At 39.6% G+C, this 19,913-nt stretch overlaps 1 protein-coding gene across 5 annotated transcripts in view; it reads left to right on the top strand.

Annotated features, from left to right (window-relative positions):
- LOC105475544 (solute carrier family 25 member 13) overlaps positions 1 to 19,913 on the top strand; it is a 199,554-nt gene that overhangs the window by 26,575 nt on the left and 153,066 nt on the right. For all 5 annotated transcript variants that reach the window (XM_011730904.3, XM_011730902.3, XM_011730903.3 and 2 more), the window contains one exon: positions 8,746 to 8,888. In XM_011730904.3, the coding sequence (XP_011729206.1) occupies positions 8,885 to 8,888 (4 nt within the window). In that variant the 5' untranslated portion in view covers positions 8,746 to 8,884. The remainder of the gene's footprint in view (positions 1 to 8,745; positions 8,889 to 19,913) is intronic.

The following is a 19,913-nucleotide window of genomic DNA, read 5'->3' as shown; positions in this document are numbered from 1 at the left end:
GATATTGTAAAACTCCAGTGACAGAAATCTGAAAGACCACTTGTAGAAGAGTAACTAAGTGGACTGCCAAAGATCCTATCAAAACAGAAAGTCGCTCATTAACTTAAGCTGGTAAAGTAGTCATCATTCTTTGAACTCTGGACCTATCTGTTACTTCTGTTTTCTAAACAAGAAAGAGTGGTGGGCATCCTTATGATAGGAAGTGGGAACATCAGAGAGGGTGTCTCAATAGATGGTACATTTTAGAATCTCACTGGTTGGTGTGATCCATTGATAAGACTCCACTTAAAGGCTGTGTCCACCTTTCAAGGCCATATGGTCCCTGGAGAAGCTAGACTGAGACCTTAATTTGGAACAATGTATCTTTGTCAGTTACTACATCCACTTTCAGCAGCCTGCAGGATTATACTAGGGGGGAGTCTAATTGATCAGGTAGACCTAGAGAGGGTGAGATTCCATGCAGAGTTCTGGAGAGACACCTGTAGTGTTTCTGTTTAAGTGCACTTGAAGGCCGAGGGTGGAGCCTTTGGGATAGATAGGGAAGTACTCTCTTCCCTTGGGGTGGTTGGGACTATGTGACTTTTGAGGAAGAATTTGTATGTGGCTTGGAGTCCTAAGAGATGACGTCGGGGGGGCCGTACCTGAAGAAAACAGCAGTCAGCAGTTTGTGGAAAGGATTGTGCATCTGGCAAAAGTTCTGGTGACCTCACCAGGCCTGGATAGTGTGGTACCAACCCAAATCTGCCTTGGCTTAGCATGCTAAGGATGTCAGGTTTACCATTTATCACAGATGGTATTGTGGTGAGGGGAAGAACGGGAAACACAGCAGTGAGGGGACTGTGCCAGGCTGAGCTTTTTAGTTCATTATGGATCAGCAGTAAGCATTCTGTAAACCTGTCTACTTTGCTGATTTTCTGTGACTTTTTCCGGACTTGACTTTCTTCCTAGTAAAAATTCCATGTGAAATATCCTACCCTTCTTTCTGCTAACCTATGTAAAGAGAGGATTCTTCTGTAGCTTGGGAGTTGGAAGGGAGCTTCATTGCAGCCTTCACACCAGATGTGATGGTAGCAGGAAAGTTGGCAGCTCTGTAGATCAACGACAGCCGGTGAAATTGAGCCAGATAAGGAAAGAGGGCTCCTGCGGGATTAAAATGAGCCCAATTCTGACCTTTTCATTTATTTGAGAATTTAGAATCAGTTCCACTGTTTTTTTTGAAGGTACCTAGGTACAGTTTCATGAACTGGGTATATATCAATGCATACTTCATGGCTCCTGTCCATAAATATCTGAGTGAGAACTGTGTGTAAGTATAAAAATCCCCAGAAGCCATGATATGATTGATAAGTATTGTACAGCATTAATTAACAGGAAGATGATGTGGTCTAATTTTATCTTTCTATGGAGAGTCATTAAGTTATGGAGAGGTGGTAATATTTGAACTGCGCTCGAAGATGAGTACGTAGAGAAGGGTTTGTTGGCAATGGAAGACCTTTTTAGGCAAAGAAAACAACACATACAAAGTAAAGAGCTGTCAGAGTGCCACATGTGTGGAGGGAATGGCTACACAGTTGGACTGGCTCGGGGCACAGGGTCCTGGCTGCTGGTAGTCAGGGCAGGACTTGTTATAAAACATGTGGGGCTAAGGCATATTACAGATGTTTTCTCTTTTTTGAGACTCCAGCCCAGGCTGGAGTGCAGTGGTGCGATCTCGGCTCACTGCAAGCTCTGCCTAGCTGGGTTCACGCCATTCTCCTGCCTCAGCCTCCCAAGTAGCTGGGACTACAGGCACCTGCCACCACGCCCAGCTAATTTTTTGTATTTTTATTAGAGATGGGGTTTCACCATGTTAGCCAGGGTGGTCTTGATCTCCTGACCTCGTGATCCGCCCGCCTCGGCCTCCCAAAGTGCTGGGATTACAGGCTTGAACCACTGCGCCTGGCCAACGAGAGATGTTTTCTTATGGAGGATGTTCTTATGGCAAGTGGCAGGTAATGTTTCATCTAGATGTAGAAGTTAAAGTCTAAGAAGTCAGTTTTGTTTCTAGCCTGATGACGTGCATTTTTCTGTTTGCCTAGTGCTTTTGGTGTTGCTTCCTGTTAGCTTAAACAGATGTGTATTGAGTGTCTACAGTTTAAATAAAACACCATGAAACTCTGTGGTGAGTGGGAGGTGCAAAAGGTGTATAACAATGACCACATCTTAAAGGAGCTCAGATTTTATATAGGAGACCAGATGGATAGGCATGCAGGAGGTAACAAAGAATCTTAAAGTTGGCATACTTCAAGGGCCCACATTGTGGTTAAAGCAAATGCTATAGGAGGTGGAAGGAGGGAGCAGCCCCTGTTGTGGGGAGTGGTCAGGGAAGGCCCCGAGGAGAGAAAACTTGGGGAGTCTCAGGGACAAGTGGGAGAGGCGACAAGGAACACATTCGAGGGAAGGCCTGGAGATGAGTCGGGGAGAAAACAACCTCTCCAGGTTGAAGGAGTCTTGGTCATCCTTTAAATGTTTATTTAAATACAACTCTTCATGCTAAGTATCACAGGGTGTGGGTGACAGGATTGGAAAGGTAATTGGGGGTTTGGCATTCCACTAACCAGTGGGGAGCATTTGAGGTTTTTTGACAAGGAGGTGAGTGTGAGATTTGATTGGTGCAACAAGGCCACAAGTTAGGCAGCCTTAGGGTTGTGGCAGCAGGAGGAATGGAGAGTGGCAAGATAGAGTCACTTTGAGAGAATATTTGATGAAGATGGCTGATTTTTTATAATGGATGAAAGAGAGCAGAGAGGAAATACAGCCTGGGTGCAGAGAGGAGCCGGTAATAAGAATAGAGAAAGTGAGAGGGAGCCAGTAGCTCCAGGAAGGAAAAGAGATGATGGCTACTACTGTATTAGTAATAGAGAAAGTGAGAGGGAGCCAGTAGCTTCGGAGAGGAAAAGAGATGATGGGTACTACTGTATTAGTAATAGAGAAAGTGAGAGGGAGCCAGTAGCTCCGGAGAAGAAAAGAGATGATGTGTACTATTGTGTTAGTAATAGAGAAAGTGAGAGGGAGCCAGTAGCTTGAAAGTGACAGGGAGCCAGTAGCTTCAGGGAGAAAAAGAGATGATGCATACTATTGTATTAGTCTGTTCTCACACTGCTAATAAAGGCATACCCAAGACTGGGTAATTTATGAAGCAAAGAGGTTTAATTGACTCAGTTCCACATGGCTAGAGAGGCCTCACAATCATGGTAGAAGGCAAATGAGGAACAAAGTCTTGTCTTATATGGTGACTGGCAAGAGAGCTTGTGCAGGGGAACTCCCATTTATAAAACCACCACATCTTGTGAGACTTATAGGGAGACCGCACCCATGATTCAGTTATCTCCAGCTGTCCCTGCCCCTGACACGTAGGGAGTATTACAATTCAGGATGAGATTTGGGAAGGGACACAGACAAACCATGTCAACTGTTTAGAAGTATATAGTCTCATATAATTAAATCTCTGTAGCAAAAGATGGGAAAATTGGGGAAAAGGGCTGAATGAGAAACGTAAGACATATTACAGAGTAACATAGTGAATTACACTTGGATTTTTATAATTGTTCTGTCAACAAAATCATGGTATCCACCTTTAAAATGTTTGTAGGTAAATTTTGAAAAACAGTTAATTCTCTTTTTGGAAAGCTTTTTATCACACCAATTTTGTATTTATTGAAAATTTAAAAGGTGGATATATGAACAAAAGTAACTTGTGATCTTTGCATAGGAAGGTAGGTGCAGATATTTATATGTTTATTTATTTCTCAGTCTATGTGTCTCTCTGTATGTATATAATTTTTTTTCCCCTTAGGAGAAAAAAATTACTGTTTTATATCTATTTTTTTCCCTTACCTGCTATGTTACAAATAGTTTTTCCTATAATTCAGTGTGCTTCTACTTTTTTTTATTTTTGTAAATTACTTTATTTCTTCCATGATGATTTAGAGGGACTATTTTTAAACTAGTACAAATATGTCATAAATAATATCTGGCCATCTTCTAACCAGTTGAATAATTTCTTGTGCAATAAGCTACCTCACATCTTTTGGCAAGCAATACATTAAATTTGATTAATAAAGACATTATACAATGAATTAGGACACAATTAAAATTTGCTTTAAATATTTCTTTGGGGGAGAGGACACCACACTTCTACTCGATGAAGAGAAACATTTTTACAGTCCAGGGATCTTTTTTTTTTTTTCTTTTACCACCTATTATGCCATGAAGTCATAGGTAATAGTTTCCAACAGCGCAGGCTCCTTCCTGTGGGTTCTCACAAAGTGTGCTTCTCTGCGTGGAGCAGGCTGACACCGTGTACCTTACTCTTTGGCTTCCTTCTTTTTCTGATCATTTTTCTTCACCCTTTTCAGGAAGCTATCTCAGCTCTTAGCGTGCTTAATGTGCTCAGCACACACATTAATTCTCTTGGCAAGAGTCTTGCCCTTAACTTGTTTGTTTACAACAGTGCCAACAGCATGCTGGGTGGCATTGTAGACTCCTCTACTTTTGCCATGGTAACACTTGTAAAGCATTCCTTTTTGAACAGTACCCATTCCCTTCATGTCTACAATATCATCTTTCTTATAGATTTGCATATATGTGGCCAAAGGAACAACTCCATGTTTTCTTTTTTTTTTTTTTTTGAGACGGAGTCTCGCTCTGTCGCCCAGGCTGGAGTGAGGTGGCCAGATCTCAGCTCACTGCAAGCTCCACCTCCCAGGTTTACGCCATTCTCCCGCCTCAGCCTGCCGAGTAGCTGGGACTACAGGCGCGCGCCACCGCGCCCGGCTAGTTTTTTTTGTATTTTTTAGTAGAGACGGGGTTTCACCGTGTTAGCCAGGCAACTCTGTGTTTTCTAAAAGGCCTAGAGAACATCTATCGGGTGCCTCTCCTCTTTCCCTTTGTGTGCATCATTTTGGCGAATTACTGGAAGATGGTGGTTCCGGCTGAAAGGAAGCCTTCTACAATATTTTTAATGCTACATAATATTCCTACATATGGCTGTTTCTGTTTTGTGCTAATTTATCGAACCACTATTTATTATTGGATATTTAGTTGTCTCCTGTGCTTTACTATCATAACAGCACTATAATGGTAGTGTTGTACCTACATTTTTGCATATAGCTAGCATTATTTTCTTAGGATAAATTCCTAGAAGTGGCACCATTGGGTTAGAATGGGTTTACAACATATTAAGGCTTGTGATTCTTCTTGGTAGACTGCCTCTCGTGAAGGTTGTTTCAATATATATTTTGGGTGGGAACATGTAAGTGTTCATTTCCTACATTATATCAACTCAGATTATTATGAAAAAAAATACCGTAGCAGCAACAAAAAAGACTTTATGCCAATCTGTTAGTTGAAAAATTGTATCTTATTTAAAATATTCATTTTTTAAATAAATAGAGCAATATATTTATTGACCATTTATGTTTCTTAAATTTATTTTTAACTTTATTGTGATAATTTTTCAGACATACAGAAAATAGAGTAGTAAACACCCACATAACCATCATCTAATTTAAAGTAATACTTGTCATATTAGTTTATACATTTTTTTCTGATTTATGTTAATGTAAATATAACTTAGCTATCACTATAATTCACCCTAAATAATTTAGCATAGAACTTCAAATAATAAAAACAATCTCCTACACAGTTGTAATACCATTGTGCACCTAATAAAATTAATGATAGTTCCCTAATATGAAATACCCAATCCAGATTCAAATCCTTAATTATATTGTGTTTCATCCCTATAACAGGGAATCGAAGTAAAGGATGGGCAGATGCAGTGACCTGTTGTGTGCACCTTCTCAGTGGTTGGAAAACAGTAGGGGATTTGTCCTTCAGTCCCAGGATGTGAGTGATTCATGGCAATAGGGCAGCTGGATGATTATGGTTCTACCCTGGCTCATTCACAGCTTACAAACCTTTATCAATTTACTGTGACTGATGGTGAGCAGGCCAGATACGACCCCTGCCCTTGGGGAATGGGCATTTGTAGTGATAGGTTCCTTCTGGTTTCCTTTGCTGTCATCTTCACTGGGTATGGTGGTATTTCTTGGTGATGACAATAAGTATTATACAACATTATATGAGAACTCCTAAAACTCTTCCGATTTTGCAGGTGTATGTTTAATCATAATAAAACTCCCGAAAATTGTAAGGGAGGAAGTCTTCAGGTCGCTAGTGAAAAATATTCTCAAAGAAGGATTAATGACATTTTAAAGATGTGGTGGCTATAAGGATATAGTCCGTTCCCCCTATAGGGACCCTCTGCTCACTGCTGCAGGGAGAGCAGAGTTTAAAAAAACTCAGAGAAACTCTCTGATATTTAGTCCTGAAATGAAGAAAGACTGGTGATATGGTTTGGCTGTGTCCCCACTCAAATTTCAGCTTAAATTGTAATAATCCCCACATTTAAAGGGTGGAGCCAGGTGGAGATCATTGAATCATGGGGGTGGTTTCCCTCATACTGTTCTCGTGGTAGTGAATAAGTCTCACGATATCTGATGGTTTTACAAATGGGAGTTCCCCTGCACAAGCTCTCTTGCCTACCGCCATGTTAAGACGTAACTTTGCTCCTCATTTGCCTTCCACCATGATTGTGAGGCCTCCCCAGCCATGTGGAACTGTGAGTCCATTAAACCTCTTTTTCTTTATAAATTACCCAGTCTCGGGTATGTCTTTATTAGCAGTGTAAGAACAGACTAATACAACTAGTGTCTAAGCTTAGAAAAGTAATGGAAGAAGTTTCAAAGGAGAAAAAAATTCTATAGACTCAATTATATAAAAATACCAAACGGAAAAATATTTGCAACAAATATAATAGACCAAAGCGAGTAAAGGGCATGTTCACACACTGTTGGTGGCCATGTAAATTGGTACAATCTTTTCCGGGGAGCAGTGTGATAATAAGTACCAAGAGCCCAAAAGTTCCTCTCCTTTGACTCAACGATTTCTCTTCTGGGAGCCTAGCCTTTGAAAATTGCCAGGAATTTGGACAAATGTTATATACAAAGCTTGCTACCTTAGCTTTATTTAAAAATACTAAAAACTGGAAATGTCTACTGGTACTAGAAAAGTTAAATTGTATACTGAAATAAATTATTCACTATCAGGGGCAAGCTTAGGTAGTATAACTCCTAAGTCATAGGATTGCTCTAATTAGCAGTGATATTTCCTTTATATTTTCATCTTGTTTTGGCTCAATTAGGAAAATCAAACTATAATTCTTTACGTGTCCAAAAAGCTGAATTAAGTGCTAACTGAAGACTGGTAGGATCACTGGGGCATCTTTGAGGCTTTTCCTTGTAGTGTGCTAAAAAAATGTTACCTGTAAGACAATACTATAGAACATTTATGTAATATAAAGTACTTATTGTGTATAGGGCATTGTGCTAAGTAGATGACATGATTATCTCATTTATTTCTAGCATCTGTCTTATGAAGCTGTAATGTTGTTCTACTCATTTTATGAATGAGGAACCTGAGTTACCAAAAGCTTTAGTTACCTACCTGGGGCCATTCAGGTGGTAAGAGGCACAGTCCAGGCCCGTGGGACGCCAAAGCTTATTATTACTGAGTATCTGAGCAAAGCCTTAGTCTGCATTGGAGTTGAAATGTAGAAATGACAAGTGACTTTTACAAACAGTTTTTATCAGGCTTAACTTGGATTAGAGAGAGAGAGGAGACACTGCCCTGGCACTTCACTGCGCACCCTCCATCACTATGGCTACCAGTGTGGTTCTTGTCACCCAGCTAGGCTTGTTCTTGTAGATGCACTGTCCTTACATCCTGAGTCCCCAAACCACTGTTTTGTCCCCAGGATCAAGAGGCCGTGTCCTGCTTCATAAGGACACCACAAGATCCCATGTAGTTTCTCAGCATTTCTACCCTTAGGGCTCCATGCAACAGAAATTAGTGGGCCCCCTCTTATCCAGGCTGGAGTGTTATCACATCAAGGGCCAGACCTTAGGAGAACACTGTGAGGAAGCATTGTATGCCACCTAATTCTTACTGAGCATTTCTGCATAGTAATGCTTTAGAATGGAGAGGACAGTCACTGGAGCAGCATTTACTGCCTCCCTCCATAAGATTGCCCAAGATGACATGCACTTAGTAGTTTGCTTTCCAGCTTAGCTTGTTTGCCATCCTTTCTTGTATCCTTGATGCTCTTAAAGCAGGAACGGGGCAAAGGAATTAGGTTGTTTGTCTCCATGACTTCGTAGTTCCACTTTTTTTTTTTTTTTTTTAAAGCTATGTGCCTTTGCTAAAAAGCAAGACATAGTTTGTCTTTCCAAATTTCTGTAAACCAGGGTTTCTGAACCTGGACATTGCCCACACTTTGGGCTGGAGAACCATCTGTTGCCGGGAGTCATCCTGCGCATTGTTGGATGTTTAGCTACATCCCTGGCCTCTACCCGCTGGAGTCAGTAGCGCCCTTCCTCGCATGTTACGACAATCTTAATTGCCATCAGATATTGCCAAATGTCCCTGTGGGAAAACATTGCTCCCAGTTAAGTTTATACACATAAAATTTGACTTGTTTTTTCTTTGAAGTGTTGGGAGATAATGGTCATTGTGAAGAGTACATAATCATATCTGATATTTTATCATTTGGATATTTTGAGCTTTTTCACATATTGATCCTATGATTATATACTTCTGAAAATCAAATATATAAAATATTGTTTTTCTTTTTTTTTAAAACAGTATGCAAGCATTGAGAAAAACGGTGAATTTTTCATGTCCCCCAATGACTTTGTCACTCGATACTTGAACATTTTTGGAGAAAGCCAGCCTAATCCAAAGACTGTGGAACTTATAAGTGGAGTGGTGGATCAGACCAAAGATGGGTATGTTTATTTTTAATTATCTCATTTAATTCTTTTGTTTGAAACAGCTTTCTTTTGCTCTAATGACCAGGAAGTGATTAAATGTATACCTTTCCATCTCTTAGGACCATTTTCTGTACTTACTACTACTATTATTACATTATTTGAGTAATAATTATTTCCTTCAATCATTGTTTCAAGTTGGGGATTCAGTATGTATATATTTGACTTGTTTAAAGAATACTTTACCGTTTCCGAGAACTATTATTGTCATCAAGGTGGTGGTGTGCAGATATATGACAGTATTTATATGCCTTTGGTATTTTTCAAGGCGGCTGTAAAATTGTGAGTAAATGTACAACATAGCTCTATGAACGTTAATTTTTCTGTAATCTTTCTTTCTGATCAAATCGCCTTTAAAAATTCACATGTGATTCCAAAGCCCCAAGAAAGGCACTCTGCAAAAGCTAGAGGAAAGAAACTGTACCATATAGAATTAAATAGGACACACTGCAGAATGCCTTTGGATTCTTTTTTTCCCTACCAGTCTTCTCTGCTTCCATTTTGTTGGAACTTTTTTCCCCCCCTCTTTTGAGGCAGGGTCTCACTCTGTTGCCCAGGCTAGAGTATAGTGGCATGATGTTGGCTCAGTGCAACTTCTGTCTTCCGGGTACAAGCGATCCTCCCACCTCAGCCTCCTGAGTAGCTGGTACCAAAGGCGTGCACCACCATGCCCAGCTAATTTTTGTGTTTTTTTGTAGAGATGGGGTTTTGCTCTATTGCCCAGGCTGGTCTCAAACTCCTGGGCTCGAGCCATCCGCTTGCCTCGGCCTCCCAAAGTGTTGGGATTTACAGGCATGAGCCACTTTATCTGGCCTTCTGCTTTCATTTTAAAGATGGGGTTTTCTTAAGCTGTATAAGATTGCAGTGGCTTTTACCATTAAACACAGAATTTTGGACTCTGAACTCTTGCTAATCAAACACCAATGTCTGCTAATAGCCAAAGTATAATGTACAAGAACTAACCTCTAGGTAAACTGTAAAGGATCTTGCCTTCTTCCTTCTCTAGGTAAACTGTAGGAGACTTCGCTTCTGTTCCTGCTGCTTACCAGCACCCTTTTGACAGACTGCAGTTACCTACCACTCTGAGATGGAGTTCTCTAGCACTGAATTTTCTCTATTTATTGGAATCTTCATGTGTCTGATTTTCCCACATGCAGTGGTTTGAAATATAACCCATGTATAATGTCTTTGTGTACTTCAAATACTCTCAGTTTTCACTGGCACTTTCCTTTTCTTATTTATGCACTTGTCACCCTTTTTTTTTTTTTCCTTTTTTTTTTTTTTTTTTTAATGGAAAGGACCTCCTGTAAAATGAAGACCTTGATGAGTGGGAGGGAGCAGGCAGGGAATTAGATGATCTACTTGTTGCAGTTTTCTGGAGGATTGTTGGATTATGCCTTCTCTCTCTGTTCAAGCGGCAGAAGGTTTCCTTTTTAACCTTCTTACCTTTGTTTTCTACCCTCACCCCAAGGTGGAGTCTTTGCTTGGTAGGAAAATGTAGTATATGAGCAGGGTGGCGCAGGAAAAGGCTGGGGTGTATTTCACAGTAGTTCATTTAAGCTGAAGCTATGCAAAACATAGACTTATTCCAGCAAGCATTTTTCTGTGGAAAATCTGATTGTTTTTTCACTCCCTACAATGGCTCATGGTTCAGAGGAAGTGTGACCAAGTTCACATGCAACATGAATTATCTGCCTTAATATTTGAGATCAGTTTTTTCTAATTTGGAAAAATTTTAAACTACAGAAAAAAATTCTGAGCCACAAAAAAAGTTGAGAGAAAAATACAGTGAGCACACAACCTATATGCTTCACCTAGATTGACTTTTTATTAACATTTTTACCATCTTTGTGCTCTCTTTGTACACACACATTTTCTACACACAAACACACACATAATTTCTTTTTTTGGTTAAGTATAAATTGTATGCATCACAATATTTCAGCATTTATCTTCTGAGACTAAGAACATTCTCCTGCATGAACCCCCATGCTATTCTCACACTTAGGAGAATTAATGATCATGTCAAATATCAGCTAATGTCTAATCCATATTTAAATATACTAGAACTTTCAAGTATATTTACAGAGCTGGTGTCTTCACCTCCCTTCCCTACCTCAAATGGCTCTTTGCCTATTCTTGTTTCTTTTTTGTTTTTTTATTGAAGATTATACTGCATTTTGTTATGTCTCCTTTACTCTAAAACAGAACAGAAACATTATATTGTTTTTCATGATACTGACTTTTGAAATCCAGGCCAGTTATTTTGTTGAAGGTCCTGCATTCTGGACTTGTCTGATTGTTTCCTCATTGTCTGATTCAATTCCGGATACATTTTGGGGTATAGGTTAGGAGCTATTATTTACTACCTATTGTATGTCCTCAGGAGGGATAGTGTCCAGGCGTTGGTGATGCTGTTTGATCAGTTGATGAAGGTGGCATCCACCTGATATTTCCATTGTAAAGACTCCATTTTGTCGTTATATATGAGTAGATAATCTGTGGGATGATACATCAGGATCACATGGATATCTTTTTCTCCAGCAACCTTTCACCTAATGGTTTTAGCATCGATGATGATTCTTTGCTGAATCAGTTATTCTATTGATGTTTAAAAGGTGGCGATTTTTCTAATCCTATAATTTCTCCTATACTTACTGTCCAACATTCTTTAGTAAACAGAAACTTTCTTTCCTCCCCCCCTTTTCTTTCTCTTTTAATCTTTTATATCAACATAAATTACTGGATTTACTTACTTTAATTCTGTATTATACTCCATTACCAGTATGCTCTTACATGCAAAGTGTCTCAAATGTGGTCAGTGGGAGGGCTGGGCTTCAAGCTGGCTTCTTATTCTCAGCTTTCAGATGCTCCGTGCTTTTGACAAATTAGTTGTTCCAGGCTTTTGACAAATTAGTTGTTCCAGGCTCACCTTGGGCTGTTCCTGCCTTTCACCTGGAAATCACTTCCCCCCCCCCCCCCCCCCCACCGCCCCGACAAGAAGGTCTCATTCCTTTTATTTGGGAATGGTGCTGAGAAACAAAGCTCTGGGCACTGGCTTATTGTTACCAGGGTGTTACTCCTCTGACTTTTCAGTGAAAAGAGCTGGGAAATATACAAACTTTAAAAAATTAAAAGTTCCTAATGACATCTCCTTTTAAATTTAACATTATAGTATTTTTCTTTGCTTTTTAAATTTTGTATCTCTTTCTCTCTGTGAAAATTTTGGTTCCTACATACATTAGTGTGTTTATGGGCCTTTATTTGATAGAATTGGAAGACCTCTGAAGGTATACGAAAGAGCAAAAATATTTTAAAAAATAAATAAATAGGCTGAGTGCAGTGGCTTATGCCTGTAATCCCAGCACTTTGGGATGCCGAGGCAGGCGGATCACCTGAGGTCAGGAGTTCGAGACCAGCCTGACCAACATGGCGAAACCCCATCTCTACTAAAAATACAAAAAAATTAGTCGGGCATGGTGACTGTCACCAGTAATCCCAGCTACTTGGGAGGCTGAGGCAAGAGCATCACTTAAACCCAGGAGCTGGAGGCTGCAGTGAGTAGAGATCGTACCATTGCACTCCAGCTTCAGTGACAGAGCGGGACTCCATCTCAAAAATAAAATAAAATAAAATAACGTAAAATAATAAATAATTGGAATACCTTCTGATGTACTTTGCCTTTTATTTTATCCCCCTTCCCAGTAATAGACATGCTTTTTCTTTTTTTGAAACATATAATCTCCAAAAATTCAGACTTATATTTATCAGATAACAACAATGTAACATATATTTTACATATATAATATAACATAATGTGTGTATTTTCTCAAAAGTTTGTGACAGATTTGAAAGGCTGACTTTGTTTTCTTGGTTTTATCGATGAGCTGTCTGAAGCTCTTGGTATTTAAACAGTTTGTAGCTAAAAGGTGCTCAGGCCTGTCAGGTTTTAAATTCCTTGGCCTTTTCAGTGTTCTGAGCTGCCTCTTCTCATAATCGCACAGTCCTCTTTAGTTGACATTTGCTTTTAGATTTTGTATTATCTTAAATCTCAGTGTTTTACTGTGACACGGAAAATGTTAGATGGCCTTAATCCTTTGCCCTATAACAAATCTTTTAGTTGCAAAAACCTTGAACATCTCAGTTTTTTTTCCTTTGATTTCTAGTTGGCGTGTAATAATTGTACTTATTGGATACCAAGTGTTAGTTCAGTACATGTGTATAATGTGTAATAATCAAATTAGAGTTTTGTATCAATTTGTTGACTAAATTTAGTTAAATGTACTAAGAAGCATTTTCGCAAAAGCCCATGAATGGAAACTGTATTTCAAATTCTGTTACTCACCTTAACAGGCTGAATAATGGCCACCCAAAGAGATCTAGTCCTAATCCCTGGAATTTGTAAATATTACCTTACTTGGAAAAAGGGACTTTGCATCTGTGATTAAATCAAGAATTTTGAGATGAAGATATTACTCTGGATTGTTTGGGTGAGCTCTAAATTCCATCACAAATGTCATTAGAAGATAGAGGCAAAGGGAGAGTTGACACAGAAACAGGGAAGAGGAAGAGACAGGGTGACCACAGAAGTGGAGATTAGAGCGATGCAGCCATAAACCAAGGAATGTCTGGAGTCACCAGATGTTGGAAGAGGCAAGAAGGGATTTTCCGCAAGAGCCTTTGGAGAGTCTATGGCCTTATTGAACTCTTGATTTAGGGCTTCTCATCCCTAGAACTGTGATAGAATAAATTTTATTGTGTTAAGCAACCCAATTTATGGTAATTTGTTTTATTTATTTGTTTATTTATATTTTATTTTACTTTTAGGCAAAAGGTCTTGCTCTGTTGCCCAGGCTGGTCTCAAATTCCTAGGCTCAGGCTATCCTCCTGCTTTAGCTTCTGGAGTAGCAGAGATTACAGGCATGTGCCACTGAACTTTGCTGTTTATATTTTATTTATTTATTTTTGAGATGGAGTCTTGCTCTGTTGCCCAGACTGGAGTGCAGTGGCATGATCTCAGCTCATTGCAACCTCTGCCTCCTGGTTCAAGCAATTCTCCTGCCTCAGACTCCTGAGTAGCTGGGATTACAGGGGTCCACCACCATGCCCCACTAATTTTTGTATTTTTAGTAGAGACATTGTTTTATCATGTTGGCCAGGCTGGTCTCGAACTCCTGATCTCAAGCAACCCACCTGCCTTGGCCTCCCAAAGTGCTGGGATTATTATAGGTGTGAGCCACCGCACCTAGCTCCAGCTATTTATATTTTCTAATTGACAAGATTGAATATATTTATGATGTACAACGTGATGTTTTGAAATATGTATACATTGTAGAATGGCTAAAGCAAGCTAATTAGCATGTCCATTACCTCATATACTTATTTCTTTTTGTGTTGAGAACACTCAAAATCTACTCTTAGTAATTTTCAAGTATACAATATATGATTATTAAGTATAGTCAGTATGTTGTACAATAGGTCTCTTGAGCTTACTCCTCTAACTAAAATTTTGTATTGTTGGACCAACATCACCCCAGGGCCTTTCCCCATACTGTCCCCTTCCCCCAAGCGAGGCCCTGGCAACCACCAGTCTGCTCTCTGTTTCTATGAGTTTGACTTTTTTAGATTCCATGTATAAGTGAGATCATGTAGTATTTGTCTTTCTGTGCCTGGCTTATTTCACTTAACATATTGTCCTTCAGGTTCATCCATATTGTCACAAGTGAGAGGATCTCCTTTTTAAAGGCTTAATAGTGTTCCATTGTGTGCATGTATCACATTTTCTTCATCCATTCATCTGTTATGGGCACTGGAGTTGATTGCATATCTTGGCTATTGTGAATAATGCTGCAGTGAACCTGGAAGTGCAGATGCCTCTTCAGTGTACCAGTTTTATTTTCCCGTTGTAATTTGTCACAGTGGCCCCAGGAAATGAATACACTCATGTAGCTGTTTTTTTCCGGGACATCAGAAAGCTTATAGTTGTGAAGAATTTTCTTTTGCCAAGGACCAGCCTGATCCAGAAAAAATCTTTTTCTAGTGGTAGTTTGGCTTGATCCAGACATTTTCCAGGCAGAGACCCCTATTGTGAACTGTCTCTGTGAGGTCATGGCCGCTTTCTAAAGACTTCACCTATGTGTGGGCTGGGGTGGAACTCCGGGCAGGGAATTTAAATGCCTGTGCACTTATGGCCTTAACACCTCCAGCTTGCTGAGGGAGGGATCCTGTTTTCTGTGGCACTCTTGTTTCTAATGGAATGATGCGTGAGTGCCTTGGGTGCCTTGGTCAGCCCTCCGTGCTGGAGCTTCTCTCTGAACACTCTCCAGTCATTCAGCAGCTCTTTGGGAACCTCGTCTCTGTGCTTGGCACAGTTGTGTATATTGAGGATAACATGGTGAGTGGAAAAAAAGCAAAGTGCTTGTTGCCCTCTTGGAACTTCTAATTTAATGGAGCAGATAGATATTCATCAGGGAGCCTGAAAGAAATGTGAATTGATGTGATACTGCCATGAAAGAGAGGGATGGTGTGAGTAACAGCAAATAGGGGCTTCATTTGGACTGGGAAGTTGGGAAGACTTTCCATGAGTGACATCTGAGCTGCAGGAGTTGGAGGTGGGAGTACAGAGGACAGAGAGTTGCAGGCAGAGGGAACAGCACTTGCAAAGGCCCTGTGTTTTGAAATGCAGAGGCTGGCATGCCTGGAGCACGGAAGTGCAGGGCATGGTGGTGGGAGAGGTGGGCTGTGCCCAGACTGTGTAGGGACTTGTACCTCATGTTAAGGATTGGAGCTCTTTATCCTGAGAGTGCTGGAGAGCCATCAAAGGCTAATTTGAATGAGGGGATTGGCATGATTTGCCTGTGTAACAGCATACTTGCTGTTAATACTCTTTGTTGTGTTTAGACCTCCCTGCATTCCACTGTTTTAATCTACTTAATGATGGGTTTAATCAATTTATGAAGTTCCGTAAGGGAGATGAGAGGAGACTTTGAGTGTCTAGGGCTGGAAGCCTTTTGTTTTTGGTGGGCCTTAATGAGTGAAGAGGGCTTGTCCCAGCATTTGAGGAGGAGGTGGGACTCTAAGGACTTCTTAGGGCCTAGACCTCCTTACTGATACTGAACCACATAACTGAACTGTACCTTTTAGATTTGGTTGTGATTATTATTATTTTTATTCAAAATGAGAATAAAGCTTTGTATATCTTCTAAGTATAATTTTTATACATTATTCACACAACTTGTCTGTTAAGAGCAAGGTGAAAATCTTTCCTTTGATCTTTGCAAATGTTCTATTTGTTGTTGTTTTTGACTGTTGTCTTGTTAAAGGGAGTCAAGGCTAAAAAACTGTCTTCACTTGTGACTGACCTTCTCACCTGGGAAGACCACGTGGGACTAGAATAAGCTGGAGGTGTTGAGTGCCTGACTCACTGAGGGTTACGGGTACCAAGCACTGTCTGTGGGGTGGGCACCGGGTGGCTCAGGGATCCAGTCGACTTGCTAGGGTCACATAGGAATTTACCACACATATGTCTTTCATCTCCAGTGTGGAACCTCTTTGCACTCCACGTGCAAACAGAACAGTTGGCGCTTCTTTTGGAAAAGGGATGTTAGTTGTCTCAATTTGCTAGTGATGAGGCTGACAGATTCACTATACTACCTTGTCAGCCCCCTGCCACTTTGTTGTACCAAAATGACAGCAATATAATCAAACCCTTAAATAATTTTTCTTTCTTTCTTTCTTTTTTTTTTTTTTTGAGACAGAGTCTCAGGCTGGAGTGCAGTGGCATGATCTCAGCTCACTGTAACCTCCGCCTCCTGGGCTTAAGCAATCCTCCTGCTACAGCCTCCCCCGTAGCTGCAATTACAGCCATGCACCACCACACCCGGCTAATTTTTGTATTTTTAGTAGAGATGGGGTCTCACCATATTGGCCAGGCTGCTCTCGAATTCCTGACCTCAAACGATCCACCTGCCTCAGCCCTCCCAAAGTGCTGGGATTATAGGTGTGAGCCGCTATGCCCGGCCTCAAATAATTCCTTTCTGTTCAGAGTAAAGAGATTGAGTCCTGGACAGTTCCTGTTTTGATGCATGAAGAATAAGGGCATCAAAGAAGAAAAAGATGAAAAAGAAATCTAAAGATTAGAAATGTCTGGCCTATATAAATAAAGCATGTTCTCTGCCTTTCCTATGTTTGCTATTCTTTTTCTGAGGAAAAAATATATGGCCTTTTAAAGATTTCACAAGGTGAAGGAAGATATAATAATGTTGATGATAAAATGATTTTTATATACCTGTTTTCATTTTGTGAGGCTGTCACGATGAAATCCAGGCCTTGGCCACATGCTGGGAGTTAATGAGGTTTACAATTGGCAATACTTAAAGAGTATTAGGGTAATATATTTAAACATCAGCAGTTCACAGCCTGAAATGTTCATCATCTGTCAGGTTATAATACGGAATCAATAAAGGGAGGTCTTTCAATTTGCTAATGAGGAAAGTTTTCTATACTATTAGGGTAGACATAGATTTCAGATAAACACCTGAAATTCATAAACTGTAGAATTTAGCAAAAGCATCTCTTCAATTAAAAAAAAAAAAAACCTTGATAGTAATCAATAGCAGTCACCTGAGAAGCTTAGATTTTCTTCTTAGTCATCAGACTCCCAAATTAATCTACCAAAACAAAAAGCCTCATTAACAGCTCTCATTGAATCAGTGTTATTTTTTCCTTTCTCTCAAGGTGTCTGATTAACCCCCTTTCTTTTAGCATTACTCACTTTGTGTTAATATTTGATGTCTGAAATCATGGGGGGGGGGTGTGTGTGCAATGTGGTGGCTAGACACTGTCTACAGGCAGTAAATTAAAAAGAATTTTTAAAAAGGTTTGTATTATGTTGCTGATGTATTAGAAAATCTCTAGGAATGTCAGGTGCCTGGGTTTTCTTTTTCTTTTTAATTTCAGAAAGGGTTGATTGCTGACTGGTTGCTGATTTTGCTTCTCATTCATATGTACAGATAGCTCTCCTTCTCCTCTTACCTGGCTCCTCCTGCTTACCAATCCAAGCCTTCTTTTGGAGAGTTTTATTGAAAAGGAAGGGTGAGAAATAAGGCCATAACTGGAAGGAAAAGGGAGGTTGAAGGAGGTTTTTTTCTAGGTGAATAAATAATGTCTGCCAATGGGAAAGACTCATTTGAGAGTAGATAACATTGACAATGTAGGAGAGAAAGGAAAGACATTCTGGAGCATTATCTAGAAGGTTGGCCTCTTGTAAGAGCATGGAGAGTTCAACTAGAACACCTGACCTCAAAGTGTAGCCAGTGGACTCCTGGAAGCCCCTGAGAACTTTTCAGAAGTCCAGGAAGTCAAAACTATTTGCACAATAGTAAAAGCATGATCTGCCTTTTTCACCATGTTGATATTTGAGCTGATGTTTCTGAAAGCAATAGTGAATAAAACTTCTGATGGCTTAATGGCAAATAAGGTTTTGTCTGAACATTGATGTCCCTCCAAAATTCATGTTGAAACCTAACCTGCACGGTGATAGTGTGAAGATGTAGAACTTTGGGGAGATGATTAGGGCTTGAGGGAACCTGTTTGTCCCTTCTGCCATGTGAGGATGTAGCAAGAAGGCACCATCTATGAAGGAGAAAGTCTTCACCAGACACCAGACCTACTGCTGCCTTGATCTTGGACTTCCCAACCCCCAGAACTGTGAGCAGTAAATTCTGTTACTTATAAATTACCAAGTACTAGGATATTTTGTTGTAATAACCTGAACAGAATAAGACAGACACCAATCCAAACAGAGTAAGCAATCATTATTTTCTTCATTACACATTAATCATCATCATTATCATACTGATTCTGCTTCAGAATGTCTTTGAAGAAGCAGTCAAAATCACTGATTTTATTAAATCTTGCTCTTGATTACACAAGATTACATTTTAAAATTCTGAGTAATGGTAAGTATGCATAAAGAACTCTTTAATGTAGTATGGTGGTTGTCTGAGGAAAAGTACTTGTTTTGAGTTGCTAGTTGAGCTAGTCTTCTTCTAGGGGGATACGGGCTACCATTTTTATTGGAAAGAATGACTTATTTGAAAGATTTAAAATTTTCATGTTTCATCTTCCTAATACTTAAAGACTTTCTGATGTCATTGGTGGTGATGTTAATGAATGTGGCTTTTAAATATAGTTTAATGAAGTTTCCTAACATTTGGATGATCTGCATAATATAGAGAAACAGTGTTTTCCCAGTTGACTGGAGTGCATGGTGTTACAAAATTATGCATGAGTAAAAGATAGTTTGAAAAGTGAGTCATAGACCGATGAATTTTAAGGTAACAGAGAGGAGAAAAGTTCACTAATATAGTTTCAGATTGCACATTGCCACTAGTCTTTAAGAAACTTTACTTATTGGGATTTGGTGTTGTATCAAAGAAGAACATCCCTAATTATCTAAAATGGCCATTAAAATACTTCTTTTCTAACTATGAATCTGTGTGAGACTGAAATCCTTTCATATTCTTCAACCAAAACAACATATTACAGCAGATTGAATGCAGCTGTTTTCCATTAAAGTCAGACATTTAAGAGATTTGTAAAGATATAAAACTGCTTTTCTCACTAAATTTTCTGTTTTAGAAAATATAGGTCTTTGGCAGTGTGTGCTGGCTCACGCATGTAATCCCAGCACTCTGGGAGGCTGAGGCAGGAGGATCGCTTGAGGCCAGGAGTTTGAGACCAGCCTGGCCAACATAGCAAGACCCTGTCTCTACCATTAAAAGTAAAAAAAGTATGGTTCTTTTTCATACAAATGTTTTGTATTACCATGTAATAGAGTTACTTTTTAATGAAATAAATATTTTCTAAATTTCCCAATTTTAATTTCTGTACAGTAAATATGATAGCTATAATCCACATTAATAAAAGCTCTCTGGGGACCTCAACAATTTACAACCGTGTTAAGAGGTCCTGAGACCTAAA

The sequence above is a fragment of the Macaca nemestrina genome, chromosome 4 (assembly GCF_043159975.1).
Source record: "Macaca nemestrina isolate mMacNem1 chromosome 4, mMacNem.hap1, whole genome shotgun sequence".
NCBI classification, from domain to species: domain Eukaryota; kingdom Metazoa; phylum Chordata; class Mammalia; order Primates; family Cercopithecidae; genus Macaca; species Macaca nemestrina.
Note: the sequence above shows the minus strand (reverse complement) of the source record. Positions and strands in the feature narration are given on the sequence as shown.